Consider the following 27,838-nt stretch of genomic DNA (forward strand, 5'->3'; position numbering starts at 1 on the left):
ACGGCAATGTATTAAAATATGGCGTGTGTGTGTAATTGATGGGTTATTATAATAAAAGGTTCAGATAAGTGCTGGAATAAATGGCTCGAATGAAACAGGTGATATTGCATTGTAGATTCTTAAATGATGTAGAATGTTTTCTTATAAAGCGAAGTTTCAAATTAAGTACATTTTTTTAAAGTTGACGGATTGAGAACAGTGTTAGTGACTGCAAAGATTTTTAATCCTATTGTTGTGGTGCATTGTTTCTTTTCTATTGAGGGAAATTAACGTAGAATTTCTTTTTTTGATGAATAAGTCGTGCCTTTGTTAGTTTATTTAAGTATGTCTATCCACAAATAATGACCTGCTCACTAAATTTGTTTCAAGTGGAAAATGATGGCGATGAACAAATGTATCCTGTGTGCCGCTTCCAGATTTTCAAATTATTATGGAGGCAAACAAAACGAGACAAAAATGAACATTGTGCATTTAATCCAAATGAGCCATGTTATGTGAAAAGGGGGTTTAAGGCATGTGCGTAAACAGTCATCCCAGATTAGCCTGTGCAGTCCGCACAGGCTAATCAGGGGCGACACTTTCCGCTTTTATTGTATTTTTCGTTTAAAAATAGTCTTAGCAAAAATTTAGTTCAGGCGGAAAGTGTCGTTTCTGAATTGCCTGTGCGAACTTCACAGGCCAATCTGTTACGACACTTTACGCACATGCATTAACCCCCCTTTTCACAGAGCACGGCCCATATAAAAACGTTGGTGAAAAGAGCAAGAGTCAGCCGAGGTTTTACTTTCCTATTCCAATTTGGTGTGTCAAAAGTTGAAGACGAATTGATTCTTTGTAGTCTAGAATATATTTATACATTAATTCTTATAAATGACAAATATTTCCGTGTGGTAAAGATTTACGAGGAAAAGCTAAAACTTAACACAAATCTTCGCTGATACATATGTCTCTAATTCTTATTCTCAGAACAATGCAATCCGACTCACCATGCATGTATTTAAAACATCAAACACACTAAGTAGAAAATTCAAACACATATGAATAATGTAAATCTAAAGGGCTTTGTGAGATTTGAACATCCTGTATAGAACCATTTACTATTATCAATTGTGTATTTAATCATTTTCTTGAAAAACACCTTAAATTACACGTCACGTGCTACTTATGACGACACAGCGCGCGCAGACGCTCTAGCTTTCCTCCTCCTCCTTCTTATCCGGTACGTCATACGTCCGTACGTATGTGGGGACCGGATATGGTGGCATCGTGGTCGGTGGCAGTATGGGTGGAACGTACGGATCGGGACCGCCGAGGAATCCAAGACTCCTAGTAAAAGACAGGATGTTAGCAGTGGTGTGCGAGAATAAACATGTGCAGTCAAAATAATATTTGGAACATGTGAGTTTGGTAGGTGGTGACCATAACGGACAGGTGGGTTTCCTCTCAGCACTCCGGGTTCCCCTCACAGCATAAGACCACACTAAAATTGAATAACTTTCAGTAAAAACTTAATATCTGGAAAATGCAGCTTTAATTCAAAAGTCGTTCCAACTTTCGTAAGTCTAATACGCTTATTAGGTAGGAGTGCTGGGACATACTTCGGGTCTTCGCATAATGCGGCCTCGTGCGCTAAGGGCCACATAAACTTTGTAAACACAAACAATCGTGGCAGTCTAGTTTATACTATTCTATTTCACTTAATGATCAATATATGTATAAGCAAACATGATTTCTTCTTACCTGGTTCTTGCAACCGGGGCGGGAGGTTCGGGGTTCAAAGGTGCAACAGGGGCGACATTGTATCGCGGTGGTGGTGGTCCGCGCACCACGGGGGTGTTTGGGACTGCTGGGGGCGGGGGGTTGTTCACCAATGGGGCCGGACCTGGGACCGGTGAAGGCGGTAGATTAGCGGGCGGCACAACGCCGCCGGCTAGCGGGGGAGAACCACCGACCGGCGGGGGAGGTCCTCCAGCTAGCGGGGGTGGAGCAGCCGCGGCGCGCGGGGGCGGAGGTCCTCTTCGCGTTTTAGTCGGAGGTGCCTGGGCAATGGTTATGGAGAGGCCAAGCAAGAAGAAAGCGAGAACTTGTAGCTTCATCTTGAACTTCTTCCTAAAACATATTTATATAGCATAAGTGACAATTGACCGCGAATGACATGATCTTTAATAATTGTGATGGGTAAGATCTTATATTTATGTGTCGTAAATAAATGCCAATTGAATTTCACACCTGTGATGACAAATAAGAAAAACTAAATTATACAATTCTTATTTTGCATAATTATATAACGGCTAGACATGTATTAGATTTGTTTGACAAACATTTTTAAATGCTGATGAGTATTACGTCTCCATAATTTATGTATGAGCTTTTGAGTATTGTTTTGGTTAACTTTAAGGATTACATTTTTTTGTTAAAATACTGGCATCAGATATGTGTTTTGTTTTCAAGTAAATAATTATGAACAAAGAAACAATTGATTCGAAACCAATGTCATTCCAAATAAGCATACTTGAGTTACATTACACATATGACACTTTCCCATTCAGAATCAAAGTGAAAATAGAAATTTGCCGTGTTCTGTGAAAATGGGGTTTAATGCATGTGCGTAAAATGTCGTCCCAGATTAGCCTGTGCAGTTCACACAGGCTAATCAGGGACGACACTTTTCGCCTAAACAAGATATTTGCTAAAAAGATACTTTCTTTAAACGAAAAATATAATAAAAGCGGAAGGTGTCGTACCTGATTAGCCTATGCACATGCTAATCCGGGCGACACTTTACGCACATGCATTAAATCCCTTTTTCACAGAACATGGCAAATTTCTATTTTCAATTTGATTCTGAATGAGAAAGGGTTCAAATGTGTAACAGAGCACGGTCTAGATATATGCTACCTCTTAGGCTGTTTAGGTTGTACAATGTTTGCTACTCATCAGTATCTTTGAAAATGAAGCATTTTAAATTTTAAAAACTATTTAAATTGTTCTTCAATTTAATTTGAATTATGTGGGGAGAACGAACAATCAAAAATGCGTATCTAAGTGGTCAAATGTTAAACATAGTTCAAACAGATCATCAAGTTAAATTACTCACGACGCACTGCCATTAATTTCAGATGACGGACAGATACAATTTGAAGTCCCATTAATCACAACTCAAAATGCTGTACATGTTACTTCGAAATCATGTGAACAACAATTATTTTATAAAAAAAAAAATAGTGTTGTAAAGGTGTGGTTTTTATAGGACGACATTTATAAACTACAAAACTAACTTCCTTTGGCATAACGAGCATGTGCTTTAACTACCGAAGGCGCGATTGTTTTAACTCAGACAGTTTGTTTTCTCATAAAGTTCACAAGATAAATGGCTATGTTTGTTGATGCTGTTGATTTCGAATGCAAATTAGCGCAATAAAAGACACGCGAAACGCGTATAAACGTCACAACGATAACGTCGCTAACGACCTTAATTGTCGCCTGCCAAAGTTGCCCTGGCATACAGTGCACCGGATATAGCCTGGAAGTATTTAATACAAAACTTTCATTATAAAGCAATAATTTATAAGAGGGAGGTGACATTTTTAGCTTCCAAAAAAGTATAATTGACACATTAATTGCTATCATGACCTCTTGTTAGGGGACATGAAACTCTCTCTGTGGATATTTTTAAACTTTGGTCGATGTGTGGTGTTTTGCAATATTAACCGAAAAAACCGAGATATGTCTTCGTAAGGCAATAAATGTTCATGCTGGTAAAAACGATTTTTTTCGCTATAAAACCGAATATAACGCATTAATAGTCCGCCATATAACTTCATATTGTTAATGCCATGATGGCCACATCGAATTTTAATTGTCTAGCTAGAACCCCTCTGTGTCTTTCTTTTTGATACCGCCAGAACAGCAACAAAACATGATCTCATTTGGATGAACTTAATTTGAGTGTTGTCGCCTGCCATGTAGCGTTTGGACGGTTTTGACACCAAAACAAAAACTCACGGGAACGACTAGAACGAGAACTGTGTTGTCGTCTGGTTGGCAGAAGGCAGTTGGAAAAAGCAGCGTTCGAAAAATATGTATCATGCAACATTTTGCATTATTAACCACTGTCCAAACGTCGCATAATGATTATACTTGTATCATATTAACTTTTAACATCCCTTAGCGATCATTACTTTGTATTAAAGGGGCCTTTTCACGTTTGGGTAAATTGACGAAATTGAAAAAAAAAATGTTTCAGATTCGCAAATTTTCGTTTTAGTTATGATATTTGTGAGGAAACAGTAATACTAAACATTTGCCATGCTCTAAAATAGCCATTGTATGCATCTTTTGACGATTAAAAAACAAATTAATAATTTGAAGAGTTCCTTTGTTGTCGTTATATTTTGTGAAACTACGAGAATTGCTTATATAAAGTATAAAATACACCTGATATTGTATTCGGAAGGATGTCCGAGTGGTCTAGGTGGGTCGACTTTTTACTCCAGGACTCCAGGTTTCAGTGGTTCGAGCCCTGCTGAGGGTTACCTTTTTTTTAATGTTATTTTTTTTTTTTTAACGGAGCTTTTTATATCCAATGTTAACGTTTATCAATATAAAGCATTTAAGGAAAAACTTCAAAACATGCACAATCTGTGAAATGGCCTCTTTTGGAGAACTTCGTATTTATACAGACAGTTCATTTCTTTAACGAGAGCGCCGACGCCGTTGATAGTCTATAGGCAAGATACAGGAAAGTTTCTGTTGAAGGAACAGTTGACTGAACGTTAATCTAAACGGCTATCAAAAAGAAGTGTTTTAGTAAAAGTGCCAATTAATAAAACAAGAAGTGGTGAAATATTGCAAACCATCCTATATCAATCGGAAAATCAGAAATATCTATCAATGGAGCTTGCTATTCTACGAACAAATAAATGCCCGGATGTAAATGTTATTTCATATTGGCAAAACGATCTTTTAATACCACTGTTCTAAATAACGTTAGCATTACATAATTATTATTTACGAGACTGAACGATTTTTTCATTCGGAAGCTAAGGGCAAAGGTAAATCTCTGTCTTTCTTGTTATGTTTGTAACTTTTCAATATACTGTTGCGATCTGTCCATTTTCATTATAGCAGAAAGGTACAATTCGTTGTTGTTGTTATTATTATGTTGTTGTTGTTACAATTTACCGACTTCGTTACATACTTAAAATTTGCATGTCAACGTTGTTAAGATTTTAATCATTATTCAAATTATTCAAATAATTTCAGTTAATAAATTGTTGCATTTTTTCAAACGTTATTAGATGTGACTGATTACAATTTTGTAATCTTTCAAGTAGACTACACAAACTTTATAGAACAATAAATCTGCCGCCGTCGGAATTCGAACCCGTGTCGTCAAACGTATGCGGATGCGCTACCACTGCGTCACGCAATCGTTCATGGACTGAAGCGAAACATAATACCTATTGTAAACGTCGTCTAGCATTTGCCAATAATATAATTGTTTTACGAAAGAAAGTATTTTCATTTTCTAAGAACGTTAATACACTCAAAATGGTACGGAATCCGGATAGTGCCATCTATAATCTCGCCCTTCTTTCATCAAGGACGACACACGAAGCGAAACACGATATTTTGCGCGACAGTCGCGGCAACACACGATATTTTGCGCGACAGTAGGTAGCCCAAAAAGCGATATATATTGCAGGTCTATTTTTTATTGTGAATTATGATTGTAAATACTTGCCTGTTATTAGCTAGGTAATAACTGATGACAGGGTGATACGTTAGCTGGCAAGATAAAGTGTGTTTATTAGAAATAACTACAATGACGTAATGATTGATTTAACATATATGTTAAAATAATTGTACATATATGTATAAATAAACGTTTGCAGTTTAATAAGTCACTTAAACTTTAAAGGGGCCTTTTCACATTTTGGTAAATTGACAAAATTAAAAAAGTTGTTTCAGATTCGCAAATTTTCGTTTTAGTTATGATATTTGTGAGAAAATAGTAATACTTAACATTAAGCATGCTCTAAAATAGCCATTATATGCAACTTTTTACGATTTAAAAAACTGAAAATTATGAAGCGTTGCAACGCGAAACGATTGAATAATTTGGAAAGTTCTGTTGTTGTCGTTATATTTTGTGAAACTACGAGGATTGCGTATATAAAGTATAAAATTCATCATTCATTATATGAGCACGGATGTCCGAGTGGTCTAAGAGGTAGACTTTTAATTCAGGACTCCAGGGGTCAGTGGTTTGAGCCCTGTTGGGGGTTACTAAAAAAAAAAATATTTTATTCTTGATTTTTTTACAGGAGCTTTTTAGATCAAAGGTTTACATTTATCAATATAAAGCATTAATTTTAATGACAAACGTCAAAACATGCCAAAATCTGAGAAAAGGCCCCTTTAAATAAAATGTTAAGGACAAAAAACGTGTATTTGTGATTTGTATGTATACAGCTGTATTTAAATATTGGTGAATGATATAATTTAACATCTCGCGTGGTTATCGCTCAGATAATAACGCTTTTGTTATAAGTAATCTCTTTGCAAATTTACGAGCGAAGCACCGGGTGTACAAGGGGGTAAATCCTCTTCGTTCGTATGTCATCAATAACCTAGTAAAAATTCGTTAACCGACAAAACTTCTATCTGTATTCAAATCATGTAATGTGTAATTACAAAAGGTTCTTGGTGAAACACCCTTCCAAAAATATCAGGTTTGATAGTAAATTCATTTAATGACATTAAAAAGCGAAAATATGTTAACAAGTCATTTAAAACACACGAAAAAATCTTAAATCTGCATGTTGTTTTAAAATGGGATATAATCTCATAAACGCATTAACGATAATATATCGGATACAATCAATATATAAATATTTTGTTTAATAAATGTTTAATTAAGCAATTGATTGATTAATTAATTGATTATTATGATTTGAATGAAAAATTGTTATAAAAAGGTAAATGAACAATAGACATACCGCGTATTTCAGAAGAATTTTCAGACGTTTACAGTAGCTTCCAACGCTTCCAACGCTTATAACGTGTTGGCGTTAATGTGCCGGCTTTTATATGCCGCCAGCCACGTTAAGGCCCGCCCACCGTTCAGTATCAAACGTCTGTGGCCGTAACAGCGACGCGCAAAAGTTACGGCCTGACGTTGAAATGCATGCAATATTCCGAATAGTAATTTCATAAGCGGGTTAACGACATACTCTACCGCTAAAATAGCGCAATGTTAAACTGTTTTCAATGTTAATTTATGTTAATGGAAATTCTGTGATGTGAAGTCAATTTACAATGAGTTTGTATTTCTCTTTCTAACGTCACTTTCGCTTAATAATTCTTATCTTAAGCGAATTTTCTCGTTATAGAAACAAAACAAATGTAGCAATATGTCATCTGCACTAACTCCAAAAGATGCTATTGAAAACAACACATGTAAATAGAAATGAGCCGTGCTCTGTGAAAAGGGGGTTTAATGCATGTACGTACATTTTCGGCCCAGATTAGCCTCTGCAGTCCGCACAGGCTAATCAGGGACGACACTTTCCGCCTAAACTGGATTTTTGCAAATAAGAGACTTTCTGTTGGCGAAAACTACAAAACCAGCGGAAAGTGTCCTCCTTGATTAGCCTGTGCTTACTGCACAAGTTTATCTGAGACGACACTTTACGCACATTCATTAAACCCCTTTTTCACATAGCACGGCCCAAATGTTATGTGACTCACACAACATTAAAAGGAATATCAAACAGACAAAAAGAGTAAACATTAATTTGTTAAAACGTGTGTATTTGCCAGTTACACGTTTCAATACAGGCATTTTCGAACGATTGGTTATGATTAAATTATCCCCATAACCTTAAAGTGTGTACTCGCGCATGAATTCTACCATTCAAACAACCCAGTTGAAATACGTGTGACTGACGGACGGGCAGCTACAGAACCCAACAAATTCCCATAATTATATTCTGACCAATTGTGTGTTAAGTATTTATTGTATTGTTGTTGTAAGAAAAACATATCGACAACAAAAAATGATTTAATCTTTTTATAAGAAGGATATAGTATTGAAGTAGAGTGAAACTTACTTTTATTCAGAATAAATCCGTACGTGTTATATCGTTCGCAGTCTTATCATGGTGTACGGGCAAAAAGTATATAATGTTGTACTTTCTTTTAATGTGTTTTTTAATACGTTTCGGGTTTAATAGGGAATAATTAAAGCCGATTTAAACGAAATTATAATTATCATTTCAAAAAGTTGATTTAAAAACTAGCATAAACGAAAATTAATTCATGTAAAAAGTGTTCTCACTATTAAAAAATGCCTGCATTGTTCAAAAGACACATATCTGTGTAGTAGCCACGGACTTCTTCAAGGAACTATATCCTTACAAACAGATGTGAATAAGTGAACTAATGTTACAATGTCCGTCATTATATTGCAATTTAGTTGGTGGGTACACTACGCGATACACCAGCCATACTTTAAAGAGTTCTAACATTGGAATCACGTGACATCCGTTTTTTACCTCGCAGTCTGCAATTCACTTACAGCCCAAATACAGCACACGATTTAATAAATCGTAGTTACGATACGCTTACTCGTGGGGAACGACTGTCTAAGTAGTGGTGAAAATATAAACTACGCGTAAGGTCGAATTGAGTCGTGTTAACGTTAAAGCCATAACTAACCCTTGGTAACGACATAATCAACTAATAAGAAAATACGCTGTTAAAAAGCATACATCTATCCGATTTATATCATATATAAATATGTTTTTTGAAAAATAATTGGGAAACGTGAATTATGATCGGCTAGTTACGTTTCGTTGTAACTACGATTTATTTTTACACGTTCTCACGACGAGTAATGTCGCCTCCTCGGAGTTACATATCTCGTTCCCAAAGCTGACTAAATGGCTGGGAAAAGTATGTTCGACCTGCGTCACCTAACTTTCTTACTTAGATGCTGATTTCTTAAAGGGGCCTTTTCACGTTTGGGTAAATTGACACAATTGAAAAAAGATGTTTCAGATTCGCAGATTTTCGTCTTAGTTATTATATCTGTGAGGAAACAGTAATACTGAACATTTACCATGCTCTAAAATAGCCATTATATGCATCTTTTGACGATTTAAAAACCCGAACATAATAAAGCGTTGCAACGCGAAACGAATTAATAATTTGGAGAGTTCTGTTTTGTCGTTATTTTTTTGTTTAACTACGAGGATTTCTTATATAAAGTATAAAATACATCCAGCATTGTAATCGGAAGTATGGCCGAGTGGTTTAGAGGTAGACATTTTACTCCAGGACTCCAGGGGTCAGTGGTTCGAGCACTGCAGAGGGTTACCTTTTTTTCTTTATTTTTTTTTTTTATTCTTGATTTTTAACTGAAGCTTTATATATCCAATGTTTAAATTTATCAATATAAAGCATTTAATGGCAAACATTAAAACATGCCAAAATCTGTGAAAAGGCCCCTTTAAAAAGCGGTCTGTGCTCAAATTATAATTAAGGGTCGCCGTCAAAAGCTGTCACAGTTTTGATCATATATAAATCGATACATACTCTTTGGTGTGGAAATTGTTATAAGATATCCTAAAATAAACTCTAACATATGTGACGCTAATTAGCCTTGGAAGCGGGTCCAGCACATGTTAAGAGGAGGAATAAAGAAAGTCAAGAAAGAAACATTGTTCGGCGATGACACGTTTTTATTCATCTCGTTCATTAACTTGAAATTGAGCGTTTAAATTTAGATTGAATACAGTCCAATATCTTCCTTCTTAAGCTATCAGGCTAGCAAAATTATCTCACCATATACAGATAACATTATTTGGGACACTTGTTACACTGATGTAGAGGTAAGGCGCTTTTTTTCTCACTTTAATATGAGTTTCATTGTATTTTCATTCGCTTAATGTGCATTTATATTATTCATTTACAATGAACAATAATTAATGGTACGCGTGTTTGTATTCACAACAGCAATACGAACACAAGAAAAGGAGATATTATTAAGCATCACATAAGCCATTTTGTCCTGCTTTCTGATTAATTGTTTTGTAATAATTTATATGCTTAAACTGCTTAAACTGTTCAAACACTAAACATTTTGGTAGTCAACAACTTTCTTATATCATCACTTTTGAAGCTGTTTATTTATCAGGGTGCATAATCACATGACTTTGTAGGGTTCACAATTGAACGTTAATGGATGTAAACACAGCGGTATGTGGTGCTTATCTTCAAATAAATTTGTAAAACATTTGCTCTCAAGATTTTCAACTAGTGCAAAGTTTGTATGCTGCTCAATGCAATGTAAAATACATCAGAATTACTTTTTAAATAAGCATGTGTTCTTGGCCAAAAATTCGATCTGTAATACAATCATCTACATGGTTATGCTGCACGCAAAGTGAAATTTTGGCATCGATTTCAGACGTATTCAATGATTTATTCTTAGATCTTAAGATATTGGCATACACTGCAAGAAAAAAATGGTATTTTATGCGCTGAAGATTTTGGCAAATGTAATTTAATAACTTGACATATTTTCAAAAAAAGAGTTCATAACGGTGTGCTTAGATTCTGTCCAGCCCAGTGCGAATATTAAAAATCACAAGATTGATATCATGTACAACTCGGCCTGTTGTTGTGTCCACACATGTGTCGCGGTTTGGTATACGTGTACGGGACACATCTATTTTAAGAAAATCATCTAATTGTCCATTAATAAGATAAGCGCCTTCTTAGTATAATTATGGTCCCTTTAATACTTTGTGCACTTACGGATCCGCATATTTTATTTAAGACAGTCTATTTTAGAAGCACAATGGATCAGCCCACCTTTGTTGACGGTTTCCATGACCACGAAGCCGTTGCTAAAATGCAGTACAACCCTCTCGGTACAACTGGCATGGCGGTGTCTGAACTTAGTCTCGGTAAGTATATTGCCCAGATACATTATACACCATGTGTGTTTGTATCTGGACTCTGTCTTTGTAAGTGCCACGCAACATGAAAGTAGCATTGTACAAAATAAATCAGCATAACTATCTTACATAAGTTACTCAATCTAATAAACACTGATTAGAAATCGTGTCTTTTCTGACAAAACTACAGCCGTTGCGCAACGGTCATATCGTCACTGATGTCATAGTTGTCAATGTTGATATTTTGTCTCACCCTTATATTGGCCAGGGACCTCGGCATTCGGCAGTGTGTTCCGACCCACGGACGATTCGGAATGTTTGGCAGTACTTGACTTGGCCGTCAGGTCCGGGGTGAATCTGATCGACAGCGCGCCCTGGTATGGGCATGGAAAGGCGGAAACTATTTTAGGCAGGGTAAACATGAAATTTATTATAAATAATTATATTGTGTTTTTAGCTTTATGCAATGCCGTTAAAATGATTCTACAAATACAATCCATTGTATATAATAGTTGGTTTATCTACTAGTATGTGCTATGTATGTCATGTCATAAAATTGACACGTAAAACTGCTTAGACAATCCAACGCTTAAATATCTATAAACAAACATTATAGCAATCTTTGTTTTTAAACACATTTTCATGTATTTTTATGATCGTATTTATTAATATATCTTTTAATGCATGTAATGTTATACAAGATAATGAACTGCCGCACTTAAAACACGTTTGGTTCGGCAATACATTGTAAAACAAATATTATTGGAATAGCTTTAATATTATCGATTCTGATAAAAAAAAGCTAAATACTATAGTAGTATTATTTCGAGGAAAGACTGTATATGCTATATATGTATTTTGACCATTGCCATTCGTTATTCTATTTTGAGAATCAACCAGGGCTTGTGTCTGTTTTGACCAATACGTTCAAATCGAACATTTCAGGGCCTTCAGAAAATATCACGATCGGCATATTACCTGGCCACGAAGGTAGGCCGCTATCAACCGGAAGTGGATAAAATGTTTGACTTTCGGGCGGAACGGGTGATAGCCAGTGTGGATGAAAGTCTAAATCGCCTGGGCTTGGACTACGTTGACGTCATTCAGGTACGTTTTCGTCATTGAGGGTAGCTGACGTCCCTTACGTTCATATACGTCGAATATTGGGCTCTGATAACGGAACTTATACTTGAAACGGTTAATGAATAAATTTCCGTGAATCTATAAATGAACGAACGGACGAATGAACGAACAAACGAACGAACACTAATTAAGTAATTACCCACCGACTGCCTGATAACTGAAATATAAGAATGCTCTTATACTAATTATGGCTAAACAAAGTGTATAAAGTTCACAACTTGTCTGTTTTGAAGTTGTGGCCATAACGCCTACATAAGTTATAAAAGCCAATGATTGAAAAGTGCAACATTACCCAATGTCATTCATTGTGTACAAGTTTATGAACCGTCAGTCGTGATGAAGTAAATCGAGACATTAGGCCAAAGTCACATTGCTATTAATAAAAATATCTCTAATAAATTCACTTGACCTATCAGGGATGACTTTTACTTTTATCCATCGTTGACATTAAGAAATGACACCCACAACAGGTGTATTGTTTTTACTAAATTGGTATATACTTTTTACAGGCATTATAAATACCGTTGTGTCTTTGTTCCGCATAATGGATGCGTTATTTTATTATTGCGTTATTTTGCTTCATATTGCAACAGGGGGATAAAACAAATAGCGAATAAACAAAACATATTCATGATAAAAATGCCACAATAACTATTTCATTTTGAAGTAGAGAAAGCTTAGTTAACATATATTAACAGTCGTTTCCGAAATAACATATTAAACAGAGGCTATATAATAAACTCACTTAGATATCATTTTTTACTATTCCTATAACTGAAAAAGCGGTTTTCACTGATATTTTATATTAACTATATGTTGTTCGGTTCTTATTTGTTTTACCATCACCGATGAAGAGGGCGGGATGGGTAGGCACGAGACTTGGGCAGGGATGTGGGGGGGGGGGGGGCCTTTCTGTATGAGTCTCGTTTATAAGACTCGTATTGTACTTTTGCTATTGAAACATCTTCAATCTTGTACGATTATATGTTTACAACCATAGCAAAATGGAAGTGTAATTACTCAAGACATATCTTTGCTAATGTGAAGTTGACAATAGTTTCATCGACTGCACAACCATCAAGGAGCTCATACAATCTAATCGTTAGTTGTATGAGTCATATAATTTACAATTTATTTACATGATACTATTTTTTAAGACACAAATGCCATGTATTTGAGCAACGCTCTCTGAAAACGGGGCTTAACGCATGTGCGTTGTGTCGTCCCAGACAAGCATGTGCAGCCCGGAACAGGTTTGGAATAGACAAAACATTCCATACAAGTGGAAAGTGTCGTTCCTGATTAGCCTGTGCGGACTGCCAAGGCTAATATGGAATGACACTTTGCGCACATCCATTGAGCTCAGTTTTCCAAGCACGAGGTTTATATAATAACAAGGTCCATGACATGGAGTTCGCACCGAGCCTGGATGTGATTCTGCACGAGACACTTCCGGCCCTGCAGAAGGTCAAGGACTCCGGAAAGGCGCGATTCATCGGCATCACCGGATATCCTTTGGAAAATTTCAAGTAACTATCGTTATCTTATTAACGAAACTTATAATAAAGGTCTGTGTTACCGAACGTGCGTGTTGCTAAATTTAATACAGAGTCATCATACTGGGTTACAGAGCGGAATAGTAAAGCTGGTAAATTGTGTCGTTATCATCTTATAAAACGAACTTACAATAGAGTCACCAACTCGACATAGAACATTTGCAGCAAAGTGGTGTTACCTATATTGTACATTGCAATATCATGATATATATGTTCCAGATTTAATATGTGGGAGTTTAAGTCTTCACAATTTGAGCCGCGCTCTGTGAAAACGGGGCTTTATGAATACATTTGTATACGCAAAGCGACACATAAGATTAGCCAGTGTAGTCCGCACTGTCTGATCAGAGACGCCTTAACGCCAAGATAGGAATATCTGTTCAAAGAGACTTCCTTTAAACGAAACATTCCATTAAATCGGAATGCGTCGTCCCTGATTAGCCTATGAAGACTGCACAATCTAATCTGGGACAAAACTTTTCGCAAAGGCATTAAGCCCGTGTCCGCAGGGCGAGGCTAATTTGTATACACATTTCCAGAACAGTGCTCACCAAGAGTTCAGTGCGTATTGATACTGTACTGACCTACTGTCGCGGAAGCATGAACGACAACTCGCTGCAGGAATACATGCCCTTCTTTAAGGTATGTATAATTACATTATATGAATACAGAATTTGAATGATTCCGAGCATAAAACAGACACATTAATACGGAGATTTGTCTTATTTCGAGCATAAACCAGCCACATGAATACAGAGATTTTTCTGGTCACGAGCAAAGACCAGCAACATGAATACAGAGCATTAACTGGTTCCGATCATAATCCAGCCATACGAATACAGAGATTTGACTGGTTACGAGCATAAATCAGCCACATAAATACCGAGACTTGTCTGGTTCCGAGCATAAACCATCCATGAATACATACATTTGACTGGTTACAAGCATCTCCCAGCCACTCGAGAACAGAGATTTGTCTGCTTACGATAATACACTGGCCACATGAATACAGAGAGTTGACTGGTATCGAGCATAAATGAGACACATAAATACAGAGATTTGACTATTTACGAACATAAACCAGCCACATGAATACATATATTTTAATGGCCACGAGCATACACCAGCTCCATGAATACACATAATTGTCTGGTTACGATCATTACACAGCCACGTGAATACAGAAGGTTGTCTGGTTACAAGCATAAACCAGCTTAATTAATACAGAAAGTTGTCTGGTTACAAGGATAACCCAGCCACATGAATACGGAGATCTATTTGGTTCTGAGTATAAACAAGGCACATGAATGCAGAGATTTGACTGGCAACGATGATACACCAGTCACATGAATACAAATATTTGACTGTTTACTAGCCACATGAGAACATAGATTTGTCTGGTTACGGCCTAACGCAAACACATGAATACAGAGATTCGTCTGGTTACGAGCATAAACCAGCTACATGCAAACATAGATTGAACCGGTTACAAGCACAAACCAGGCACATGAATACAGATAGTTCACTGGTTACGAGCATAAAACCAACCACACGAATACATACATGTGTCTTGTTTGGACCATAGAACCATCCACATAAATGCAAATAGTTCACTGGTTACGAGCATAAACCAGCCACATGAATACATATATTTGAATTGTTACGAGCATAAACCCGCCACATGAATACAGACATTTTATGTGTTACTAGCATCACCCACTATCTCCTTGCCGTTATAACCAAATTATGTGATTGTAATTGACACAAATATTTTTGTTTTTATTTTTGCTGTCATTTTCTTTTTCGGCATTTAATGATATATACACAAAAACTTGTTGTCAACCGATTGCTTTTAGTTTCTTCAAGTTATACAATTTGACACACTGAAAATCCTCCTGTGTCCGTATTGTATGTGTGATTGCTATGGTTACCGCTTAGGAGATAACTTTGGAAGCTGCGCAAATTCCGGTGATTTATTGTCCGTCTTAAAAATCATGAAAATTGCTTCATCCCGTAGTGGCAAACGGGAACGAGATGCATATCGTGTTGTTACACGCTTAGTAATGTAATCCTCGTTGGCGATTTTAAACTCCCGCGAAAGGAAAAATAGTTACCTGATAGAATATACTTATTTGAACCGTAATGTAAACATGTCCGCCTATATTGTTAAGTATAGTTTATCTACCGATTCGCAAATCACATTATGCCCTCAAAAACCGGTTAACTCTCTTTGCAATTTCTCTTTGTAAGACTGGTTTGTAATTTGCTTCAAGTGGATAAAAATAATTATTTTAATACAGACATAATTGAACTCATCAGAAGTAGATTGTTTTATTATCACTGCAAGGTCATTTATGTGATGCAAGGGGGCATTCATTTAGATACGGGACCAAAGCATATGATCTAAATACGAATTAAATTGACTTTTTCTCAGAGTTTTGTAGAGTTGAAAATTGTCATGTACGGTATTTTCTTTTTTATACTCGTGATGCGAACTAATGTAAATCATTCAATATAATTATATATAGATATTTTTAAATTCCAGAAACATTACCATGAGTAGAATTATTGTTTAAGGACAATGGCCAATTGTCTATGTTATATAAGACAACATATAAATTGCGAGATGACAAAATAATTGTGAAAACTGGAGTCATCGCATGAGAACAGCCCATGCGACTTATTGGAGGTTTTAACCGTTTAGCACATATACATAATTATTATTTATTCTCATCAGAAATAGGGGTAGCCTATTATGACACAGACACTTTCTCGCATCAAACGGATGATTTTATAATTTGCTGTAATTGACTTTCAGAGAAACTTGCTACATAATTTCCCTGATATATTGATGCACCGGGGAGAGACTCTTTGTAGATTCTTAGCATTTATAACTAGTGCAGCTGCCTCGGTCGAATTTTTCATCGAATCCTGCAATTTTGAGTGGAATCATGAAATTTGGCACACTTATGCTCCAATCTATCCTGAACAATTTTGGATATGGATCCAGGTCGGCATGTATCTGTGGCGCTTGTGGCGGCCATTTTAAAAATGGCCGCCAAAATGGCGGTTGTATTAAACCTGAAATCAAAATTGACCTTATTTGGCAATTAAACCAAACCAGATAGGAGTTAACTATGTGTGGACCATTATCCCCACTCCTTTTTGGTCTTTCAAATGGGTATACATTGAAATAATAGTACTAGCATTTGGAAACATCATGAAAAAACATTGTGCACACCAAATGAGACTGTCATTTTCCTACATTTTTTATTTTCCCTCAAAAATGATATCATGTTCTTGTGTATTTAAAAGCACACACACCATCCCAAAATATTTATCAGCAAGAGAGGATATGACTATGACGTACATCTGACGTAAATGAAGATCAATATTAGCGGAATATACTATAAATAGTGTGCACTCAGTGAAAAGTAGCAATATAGGTCAATTCTGAATTGCTTTATACGAAGGAATTATTCAACCTATGTTGAAAGGTTCACTACAAATTTCCAAGGGTTATTGTAATATTAAAAATAATAAACTAATATTATATGTAAAGTAGGTACAGATCGAAAAAGACTTACTTTTAGAATGGCAAGCAACTCACAGAATGAACACGATCGTATGGAAGCCAGTGCTTCACATCAATATTTTAACTGGAAATTATGTATTTTATGTCAAGAACATAACAACCAGCCTCTTCAATGCCCCGCTAACTCATTAAGAAAAGACATCGGGGCTGGGTATAGTTATGTGTCTGAAAACCTAAAGCACTTCAATTATTTTAATTGTTTGCCATTTAATATAGACATTCAGCTATTAGATGATGGGACTGGAATAGGAAACACTATGCTGAAAAATCGTGCATCATGGCATAAGTCTTGTAGAGATAAAATAAGTAATGAGAAATTAGAAAGACTTCGTAAAAGGAAGATTGAAGATTCAACCGAATTTATATCTGCAAAGTACAGAAGGGCGAGTCTTCTGAAATCAACTGTGAGCAATTGCATTTTCTGTAATGAGCCAGCAGGACTTGATGGCCTCCATAGAGCCTCTACCTTTGAACTTGACTTCAAATTGAGAAACTATAGAGCTTCAAGATACACAACTTTTGGCTAAACTTTCAGTTGGTGACATGGTTCCTATTGAAGCCCAATACCACAAAAAATGTCTTTCTGCACTTTACAGACGCGGACAATTAGCTGCAAAGGAAACAGCGCAAAGTTCGAAAGAAAGCTCAATGCATGGTTTGGCATTTGCAGATCTTGTATCGTACATGGAACATTGTATAGAAAACAGTGAAGGCCTTAAAATACCAGTCTTTCATATGTATTTTCTTAACAAGATGTACTGCATCCGGCTGAATGAACTAGGGCTAAAAGGTGTAACTGAGGTGCACACTACCAGGCTTAAAAATCGTCTATTGTCGGCTTTGCCTAGTCTGAGAGAATACACTGAAAAGGGTAGTCATACTTGCATTCGATAAAACCGTTGGATCAGTCCTGAAACAGGTATCAGAACAAGATTTTGACTCGGAGGCTCTGCTCCTAAGCAGAGTTGCCAAAATAGTGCGGCGTGATGTGTTTCAGCAAAAGCGGAAATTCACTGGCAATTTTTCAGAAGACTGCCAAATAAAATCGGTTCCTCAAACACTAGCAGCTTTGATCAGTAGGTTTCTTGATGGTCCCAAAATTAAAGACCAATCTGAAGGTGAACATACACAGTCATGTGCCTCTTTTGCCATAGCACAGCTTATTGTTTTCAATAGCCTAAAATCTAGTGGGACTGGTGCTTTTCTTCGTCATAGTAAGGATCGAGAGACCCCACGTCCAATCTATCTTGCTCTTAAAGTTCATGGTGAGACGAGAAAGCGGACTCTGATAGACACATTGTACGATAATAGCTTATGCATATCGTATGACCGTTTGCTGTCTATTTCCACAGGTGTTGCAAACAGTGTATGCGCCAAGTATGAGGAAGATGGGATTGTGTGCCCACCAAAGCTCTCTAACCATTTATTTACTACAGCAGCGGTGGATAACATTGACCATAATCCTAGCAGTACAACTTCTATGGATTCATTTCATGGAACAAGCATTTCTATTATGCAGCACCCAAAATTGGGGTTTGAAGGTGCACCAAGATTTAACCCTGTAATTGATGAAAGACTGATTGCTGGAAAGAAGATTACAGCTTTGCCAGATAGATACACCAACGTTCCACCTACTATTATTGCACAGAAGGAGCAAATTGTTCCTCCCATAGTTGGTCCAGCTGTACGTTCTGAAGTTCCTGAAATAGATCCGTTGATAGTGAAGGAGTATGAATGGCTGAATAACCTAAAACATTTGTTGGACAAACCTGAGCTGGACATAGAGGACTATATATCATGGGGTGCATATCATGCTTCTAAACAAATGCCATTTAATAATATGAAAACAACTGTCACCCTCATTCCTCTCTATCTTGATTGTGCACATTCAATCACAATGATAAAGCATTCTATGAATGTTATCAGCAACACCATACAACTGCTGAACCCGGGTCAAGTTCCCGTTATCACCATGGATCAACCATTATTTGCTATAGCAGAATCAATTCAGTGGAACTTCCCTAATACCCACGGTGAAGATAAATTTGTTATAATTTCGGGTGGACTCCATATTGAAATGGCAGCATTCAAGACCCTGGGGAATTGGTTAGAGTGTAGCGGGTGGACTACAGCCATATGCACGGCAGAAATTGGAACTAGTGGGGTGGCGGACTCATTTATCAAGGTCACACATCTGACACGGACAAGGCATGCTCATCAGGTCACAGCGGCTGCTTTGTTCATCTTAAGAAGTCAAGCATATGATCACTACAAACAGGTGACTCCAGAAGATGAAGCTGTACTGGATTTTTTATATTGGTGTACCAAAATAAAATCTGAGCAACCACAGTTTCTGTATTGGTCACATGTACTTGAACTTGAGCTATGTATATTCAGCTTAATTAACTCGATACGAAGTGGAAACTTTACCAAATATATTGAGTCTCTGATACAACTGATTCCATGGGTATTAAGCTTAGACCACACCAACTATGCCAGATGGTTGTCTGTTCATATTAGGGACATGAGTTCTTTGTCAGTCACTCTGCCAGCAGTGTATCAGGAGTTTTTATCTGGGGGTTTCGTAGCCTATAAGACTACTCGCCCGTTTTCAGCTATGGCCCTTGATCAGGCACATGAACAATGTAATGCTGTAGTTAAAGGTGATGGTGGGGCTGTTGGTCTGACCGACAATCCATCCGCTCTGACACGATGGATGGTGGCTGGTCCGGAAATGTCAAGAATGATTGAGGAATATGAAGGTCATCAAATTACGGAAAATGTATTTCAGAAACACCATGAACAGACTCCTGATGTTCAGGCAAAGTTCAAAAAAGAAGTTGCTGGTCTCGTATCAATAATCACAGTCATGGGTAACCCTTTTACAGAGGACAGTGGGAACCTTCTTACTATTGATACAAAAGATATCATGGAGAAAGTTGTAGTGGATTCTGTTAAGCAAGCTCTGCAACTCGGTAAGGAGCAGTACTATAGGTTTCAAGATGAACGATTCATCAAAAGATCTGTTCCTATAAGCGAGTCCATCAAGAGAAACAAATTGGCATTGTTCCAATTTACAAAGGTGTCAAAGGACTATGCTGACAATGTGTTTTTGTCACATCTCTCAGAAAGACTTATCCATGTAAAAAGATTGGATTTAATCTGGGACCGATACATTGCAGATAGTCTTAAATCAGCCACCAGGGAAAGAAGAGGACATGGCTCAAGACGATGTGTCACCTCTTCAAACCGTGTACCCAACAATTGGCAGTCGTTTCTTCGAGTTGACGAAAACAAAACAGAACTTTTTTAGTTTCTCGCTTAGCAGTCATTGTCTCTTTCGGAAGATGGAAAAGAAATCTATTGCACTTCAGGTGAACAGGTTTTATGTGCCCCTCCAAGGATAGCAAATACAATCATTGAGCCATGCACTCATGAGGAGGCTGATACAATGATGGTACTTCACCTGTATGATGCGGCCCTATCAGGTCACAGGAGCATTATGATCACTGTGTCAGATTCAGATGTGTTAGTCATTATTTTATCTAATTTCCACAGAATTCCAGACTCTGAAATATGGATGTTGTTTGGTGTTGGCAAACACCAACGTTACATAGCAGTACATGAGATTGCCAACTCACTAGGTTCAATGAAATGTAGGTCAATGTCTATTTTCCATGCATTGACAGGATGCGATGTTACCTCTTTCTTTTGTGGTCTGGGTAATAAATCAGCTTGGGACACATGGGACGTATACCCAGATATAACCAATATGTTCCTGGAACTATCTGACGCACCCAAAGAACTGACCGGCAATTATCTCAATCTCTGTGAGAGATTTGTCATACTGATGTACGACAGGACAAGTGATCTGATGGCAGTTAACGACGCTCGGAGACATCTTTTCTCAAGAAGATCAAAGGCACTGGAGAGTATTCCACCAACACAATCAGCTCTCACTCAACACTTACTGCGCGCGGTGTACCAAGGAGGCCATGTTTGGGGGAAAGCTCTACAGGCAAATCAAACACTACCAAGCCCGTCGCTCTGGGGATGGGAGAAACCAGGCACGGGTATGTGGAAGCCAAGGTGGACTACCCTAGGACAAGCCCAAGATATGTGCTATGAACTTATTCACTATGGATGTTAGAAAGCTTGCAGGGGACTGTACAAGTGTAGCAAGGCCAGCCTTAAGTGTACAGCTCTCTGTTTCTGTGAAGGCCGTTGCTTCCCGGAATAGCATGCCTTTTTTCATCGCACATCCACCAAAATGATATTGCCAATTGGATGAAATCATGTTTTATAACTAACATCAGTTAGGCTGGCATACTTTACAACTTGACCTTGTTATTTTTGACAATGCCCTGTATAATCCCCCATATAGCAGTGCATCAATTATGCGTATGTTTACGCGATCAAACAGAATAATATTAATGGTAATGCATACTTTTTCCTGTCAAAACATGGGCAAATAAAGAAAAAAATGTAAATATTTACAAGTTCAACCCATCATAAAAAGTGAAATGAGATATTTGACCTTGACAATTTACCTCAAGGTCATCTCAAGGTCATTGCTGGATAGACAGTATATAATTTACTATAAGTCTTGAACACATACAGTGCACTTTAAACGACTAGTTATGGTGATATTTTGGATTAAAGTTGGAATGGCGGCCATTTTGGCGGCCATTTTGAAAATCGTTGACCACAGCCTTCCTGGGTGGCTGCTGATCTGGATCCATATCTAGATTTGTTTGTAATGGGTCAAAGAATAATTGTGCCAAGTTTCATGCTTCCACTCAAAAGTGCAGGAATCATTGGTATAGCAGCTGTACTAAACCCTCAGTTGGAGAAAAATAACTTGCTAGATAATTTAAAGACTTAAAGTACTGGTCTCGTTCTAACAATATCTATAATTTTAGGAGAGAGGCGTTGGTGTCATTAATGCCTCTGCGCTGGGAATGGGGCTGCTGTCCAATCGAGGTCCTGCGTCATGGCACCCTGCCCAGGACGATATCAAAGACGCATGCGCAGAGGCAGCCAAATATTGCAAGGTGACATACCGCATTGCTTTAAACATATTTTATTTACAAAAGCAAATAATTACATTTTTACAAATGTAAACGTTCGGCCCATACATATATAATGGAAACACGGTTAGACCTAACATTATAACACAATTTTGAAAGTATTTCTCTTGGAATTGCATTAACATAAAAAAATGTCATGCATGCCCTCTTTAGTATATAAACATTTTGGATATCATATAGTGTTTATTATCTTTACATTATATTTATGTATTTCCTTATTTGTCATAAATATTTACTGGCTAAACCAAACTTTTGGTAAGTTTTTAGTACACGATATTTTTCCGACTGGTGTTTGACGTTGTTAGGTTGTTTTATTCAGGATCGCAATGTTGACATTTCGAGACTCGCTCTAAAGTTTACTCTCGGCCAACCTGGCGTCGCTTCCACCCTTATCAGCACAGCCAGGTATAGTCGCTTCCACCCTTATCAGCACAGCCAGGTATGGTCGCTTCCACCCTTATCAGCACAGCAGGTATAGTCGCTTCCACCCTTATCAGCACAGCCAGGTATGGTCGCTTCCACCCTTATCAGCACAGCAGGTATAGTCGCTTCCACCCTTATCAGCACAGCCAGGTATGGTAGCTTCCACCCTTATCAGCACAGCCAGGTATGGTCGCTTCCACCCTTATCAGCACAGCAGGTATAGTCGCTTCCACCCTTATCAGCACAGCCAGGTATAGTCGCTTCCACCCTTATCAGCACAGCCAGGTATAGTCGCTTCCACCCTTATCAGCACAGCCAGGTATAGTCGCTTCCACCCTTATCAGCACAGCCAGGTATGGTTGCTTCCATCCTTATCAGCACAGCAGGTATAGTCGCTTCCACCCTTATCAGCACAGCCAGGTATAGTCGCTTCCACCCTTATCAGCACAGCAGGTATAGTCGCTTTCATCCTTATCAGCACAGCCAGGTATAGTCGCTTCCATCCTTATCAGCACAGCCAGGTATGGTCGCTTCCACCCTTATCAGCACAGCCAGGTATAGTCGCTTCCACCCTTATCAGCACAGCCAGGTATGGTCGCTTCCACCCTTATCAGCACAGCAGGTATAGTCGCTTCCACCCTTATCAGCACAGCCAGGTATGGTCGCTTCCAGCCTTATCAGCACAGCCAGGTATAGTCGCTTCCACCCTTATAAGCACAGCCAGGTAAAGTCGCTTCCACCCTTATCAGCACAGCCAGGTATAGTCGCTTCCACCCTTATCAGCACAGCCAGGTATGGTCGCTTCCACCCTTATCAGCACAGCCAGGTATGGTCGCTTCCACCCTTATCAGCACAGCAGGTATAGTCGCTTCCACCCTTATCAGCACAGCCAGGTATGGTCGCTTCCACCCTTATCAGCACAGCCAGGTATAGTCGCTTCCACCCTTATAAGCACAGCCAGGTAAAGTCGCTTCCACCCTTATCAGCACAGCCAGGTATAGTCGCTTCCACCATTATCAGCACAGCCAGGTATGGTCGCTTCCACCCTTATCAGCACAGCCAGGTATAGTCGCTTCCACCCTTATCAGCACAGCCAGGTATGGTCGCTTCCACCCTAATCAGCACAGCCAGGTATAGTCGCTTCCACCCTTATCAGCACAGTCAGGTATAGTCGCTTCCACCCGTATCAGCACAGCCAGGTATAGTCGCTTCCACCCTTATCAGCACAGCCAGGTATAGTCGCTTCCACCCTTATAAGCACAGCCAGGTAAAGTCGCTTCCACCCTTATAAGCACAGCCAGGTATAGTCGCTTCCACCCTTATCAGCACAGTCAGGTATAGTCGCTTCCACCCTTATCAGCACAGCCAGGTATAGTCGCTTCCACCCTTATCAGCACAGCCAGGTATAGTCGCTTCCACCCTTATAAGCACAGCCAGGTAAAGTCGCTTCCACCCTTATAAGCACAGCCAGGTATAGTCGCTTCCACCCTTATCAGCACAGCCAGGTATAGTCGCTTCCACCCTTATCAGCACAGCCAGGTATAGTCGCTTCCACACTTATCAGCACAGCCAGGTATAGTCGCTTCCACCCTTATCAGCACAGCCAGGTATGGTCGCTTCCACCCTTATAAGCACAGCCAGGTAAAGTCGCTTCCACCCTTATCAGCACAGTCAGGTATGGTCGCTTCCACCCTTATCAGCACAGCCAGGTATGGTCGCTTCCACCCTTATTAGCACAGCCAGGTATAGTCGCTTCCACCCTTATCAGCACAGCCAGGTATAGTCGCTTCCACCCTTATTAGCACAGCCAGGTAAAGTCGCTTCCACCCTTATCAGCACAGTCAGGTATAGTCGCTTCCACCCTTATCAGCACAGCTGATTTCTTTGGCATGACTGAGTACTCGTAGAAACTTTTATTTTGACATATTCTAAATATTTCACGCCTGTAGCAGACAAGTAGATCTACAAGTGCTATACGGGTAATGCTTCTAATTTAGCCTCGCTCTGGGGAAAAAAGGTTCCTTTGAACGGAAAATAAAATGACAGCGGAAAGTGTAGTCCCTGATAAGCCGGTGAGGAATGCACACGCTAAACTGAGACGTCACTACGCACACAAGGAATGCACACAAGGAATGCACACGCTAAACTGAGACGTCACTACGCACACAAGGAATGCACACGCTAAACTGAGACGTCACTACGCACAGGTGAGGAATGCACACGCTAAACTGAGACGTCACTACGCACAGGTGAGGAATGCACACGCTAAACTGAGACGTCACTACGCACAGGTGAGGAATGCACACGCTAAACTGAGACGTCACTACGCACAGGTGAGGAATGCACACGCTAAACTGAGACGTCACTACGCACAGGTGAGGAATGCACACGCTAAACTGAGACGTCACTACGCACAGCAGGCAAGGAATGCACACGCTAAACTGAGACGTCACTACGCACAGCAGGCAAGGAAAGCACACGCTAAACTGAGACGTCACTACGCACATGGATTAAAGCCCGAGATAGTCGTCGCTTATTAAAGGGATCTTTTCACGCTTTGGTAAATTGACAAAATTGAAAAAAGTTGTTTCAGATTCGCAAATTTTCGTTTTAGTTATGATATTTGTGAGGAAACAGTAATACTGAACATTTACCATGGTCTAATATAGCCATTATATGCATCTTTTGACGATTTTGAAACCTAAAAATTATAAAGCGTTGCAACGCGAAACGATTGAATAATTTGGAGAGTTCTGTTTTTGTCGTTAAATTTAAATACGTCAATGATATGTACTCGGCGGAATAGCTCAGTAGGCTAAGGCGTTTTTACTTCAGGACTCTAGCAGGACTCCAGGGGTCACTGGTTCGAAACCTGCTCCGGACAATGTTCTTTTCCTTTTTTTAATTTTATTCTTGATTTTTTACTGGAGCTTTTACGATCCAATGTTTACATTTATCAATATAAAGCATTTAATGAATAAGTTAAAAAATGTCAAAATCTGTGAAAAGGCCCCTTTAAATACTAGTATTCATTTACAAATTCATTTTTCCGACAATAAGCAACAGTTTTGAATTCACTGTTCGATGCATAAGATACCATTCATATTAGGTAGACTTTAAAATAAGGTTAACAGTACCATTTGAAACTCTTACCTGGTCTTCGGTATTAACCTTTTTCTGTTTATCATTCGTATAAAATAAGGAACATTCATTAAACTAACTATTCAATATTTATGTATTACAGTGTAGATAACATGAAGGCGAATCTTGAATTCATGGTCTCTCCTCTGACGGACAATGAAGAGACAATCATGCAAGAAGTTTTAGAAAAGTAAGTTCCTTGTATTTTGTAAATCTTGGTTTCACTTTGAGCGACGATTATAGATTTGATCAATGAGGTCAAAAATAATTACGTAACAAACAACATGTAGCAATACTTTTAAATCGTCTCTGAACATTAATTTCTTTCGTGCGCCCGATTTAAATTTAAAATAAGAACACGTATTGTTAATTCTGTTTCTTTGTTTGAAAGATTTACGATATTGAAAGTACGGGGAGTTGCATAGCGCCTAGTGCAATATAAGTTTACACAGGCATTTTGATTTTTCGATGACAGATAGGGAGAGGGTGAATGTCAATGGGCAGTGTCAAGGCAACAAAATGACGGGCCTGTGTCTATTATTTATTTATTGAAATTCCTATGCATGTTTTGATGTTGTTTCATAACATTTTTAGAAACACATGTCAAGATCTAGAAAAAAGACGTTTTACACATTCACAAAGGACAACAAAATATTGCTTAATTCTGCCATACATATGAACACTTAGAAAAAATGTAGAGCATGTTTAAATAAATTTTCTATTGTATCCAATAATCGGTTGTGAATATAAGAGGCAAAACCATGCATTTAAAAAGACGATGTAAAAAAGATTGTGATTTCTAATACATAGAAATTGATCCTTTACAAGAGCTGGTGGGGAGTTCAAGACAGTGTTTTCTAGCTTACAATGGATAGTTATTCGTAAACATATCATAAGAATGATAAGAGCTTAAATAAAATAAAAATATGAATTGTAATTAACATTTGAACCTCTCTCAAGGGAAACTGGGTTTAATACGTGTACGTAAGTTGTTGTCCCAGATTAGCCTTTACGGTCCGCACAGGCTAATCAGGGACGACACTTTCGGCCTAAATTAGATTTTTGCTGACAGAAGACTTTATATAAACGAAAAATACCATAAAAGGGGAATGTGTGGTCCCTGTTTAACCTGTGCGGACTGCAAAGACCAATCTGGGACGACACTTAACGTTCATTCATAAAGCCATGTTTTCCAAGACCGCGGCTCATTTCTATTTCAGATATATGTATCCACTAAAGAACAAACACTGGGAGGGTATTGAAGTACACAAGTACAGAACGAAGCTCGCTGGTGCTGCTGATATTTAGTCAATTATGTGAACATTTAAGAATAATATGTGCATGCTTTTTGTTTTCATTTGTTCCTCAAAAGCATTAAATCCTATTCACCAATATACATGTTATGTTTAAGAACATTTCAAAACATATATACAAAATGAAAAATAAAAACAATCACATGTATCTATCTTTCTTTAAATTGTAATCTCATCGCAAACTTATCGTGTTGTAGATGTTAAAACGTTACGTCCTGAATTTGAGTTGACCAGAAACCAACATGTTTGCTTAAGAAATTTGAGGCGCGGACATTACGTTTTTGAGGTCATGATCCTAACAAAACAGGAAGTAATCATTCTAGATATTTTTATCAGGACAGGGATTCGTTTAAGCAAGTTAACGAATATATTCTTTAAAATTGAAGTGCACGTATACGTATACATAAGATTTTGTCCAAAGCCAAGTTCAAGATAGTAGGGAGTAAAAACCAACGTGTCCTCATTTTGCTCGTGATCAGTGTTCTAAAGCAGATGCCTACATTTTTCAAAATACATCTCTTTGTGAAGGTTATCCTTCGCATAGTACAAACGTATGGCTGATTAGAAATATTTATTTACAACTGCTGGTATAATGCTCAAGTAAAAC

At 38.1% G+C, this 27,838-nt stretch overlaps 2 protein-coding genes and 1 long non-coding RNA gene across 4 annotated transcripts; 2 read left to right on the top strand and 1 right to left on the bottom strand.

The window, feature by feature from the left end:
* Window positions 1-828: 828 nt before the first annotated feature.
* Window positions 829-7,131, bottom strand: LOC127856112 (uncharacterized). The gene is made up of 3 exons (XM_052392102.1): window positions 7,005-7,131; window positions 1,741-2,109; window positions 829-1,326 (listed from the first exon to the last, which is right to left on the bottom strand). Exons 2-3 carry the CDS (start codon window positions 2,094-2,096, stop codon window positions 1,191-1,193), a joined length of 492 nt encoding a protein of 163 aa, XP_052248062.1. The 5' UTR covers window positions 2,097-2,109; window positions 7,005-7,131; the 3' UTR covers window positions 829-1,190.
* Window positions 7,132-9,838: 2,707 nt separating this feature from the next.
* Window positions 9,839-27,379, top strand: LOC127856053 (uncharacterized). 2 transcript variants are annotated; one of them, XM_052392039.1, is made up of 14 exons: window positions 9,839-9,899; window positions 10,864-10,979; window positions 11,239-11,384; window positions 11,916-12,077; window positions 13,512-13,642; window positions 14,209-14,311; window positions 22,187-22,318; window positions 22,674-22,759; window positions 22,794-22,860; window positions 23,299-23,366; window positions 23,536-23,603; window positions 24,283-24,316; window positions 26,022-26,108; window positions 27,139-27,379. In XM_052392039.1, exons 2-14 carry the CDS (start codon window positions 10,871-10,873, stop codon window positions 27,224-27,226), a joined length of 1,281 nt encoding a protein of 426 aa, XP_052247999.1. In that variant the 5' UTR covers window positions 9,839-9,899; window positions 10,864-10,870; the 3' UTR covers window positions 27,227-27,379. The 2 variants fall into 2 exon arrangements, with proteins under 2 accessions (XP_052247999.1, XP_052248000.1); XM_052392040.1 differs by lacking the exon at window positions 22,794-22,860 and having other exon boundaries at window positions 9,840-9,899; window positions 22,674-22,793.
* Window positions 22,949-23,199, top strand: LOC127856054 (uncharacterized). Its single transcript, XR_008037830.1, has 3 exons — window positions 22,949-22,961; window positions 23,029-23,130; window positions 23,164-23,199. It is a non-coding gene; the product is annotated as an uncharacterized LOC127856054 (long non-coding RNA).
* Window positions 27,380-27,838: the final 459 nt, after the last annotated feature.

The sequence above is a fragment of the Dreissena polymorpha genome, chromosome 13 (assembly GCF_020536995.1).
Source record: "Dreissena polymorpha isolate Duluth1 chromosome 13, UMN_Dpol_1.0, whole genome shotgun sequence".
In the NCBI taxonomy this organism is placed as follows: Eukaryota; Metazoa; Mollusca; class Bivalvia; order Myida; family Dreissenidae; genus Dreissena; species Dreissena polymorpha.

Bases quoted from the DNA above. Each gene is read 5' to 3' on its own strand.
- LOC127856112 (XM_052392102.1), bottom strand. From the start codon at position 2,096: ATGAAGCTACAAGTTCTCGCTTTCTTCTTGCTTGGCCTCTCCATAACC. The intron at 1,327-1,740 runs GTAAGAAGAAAT...GTCTTTTACTAG, and splicing joins GCCCCGGTTGCAAGAACCAG to GAGTCTTGGATTCCTCGGCG.
- LOC127856053 (XM_052392039.1), top strand. From the start codon at position 10,871: ATGGATCAGCCCACCTTTGTTGACGGTTTCCATGACCACGAAGCCGTT. The intron at 12,078-13,511 runs GTACGTTTTCGT...TATAATAACAAG, and splicing joins ACTACGTTGACGTCATTCAG to GTCCATGACATGGAGTTCGC. The intron at 24,317-26,021 runs GTATAGTCGCTT...TATGTATTACAG, and splicing joins ACCCTTATCAGCACAGCCAG to TGTAGATAACATGAAGGCGA.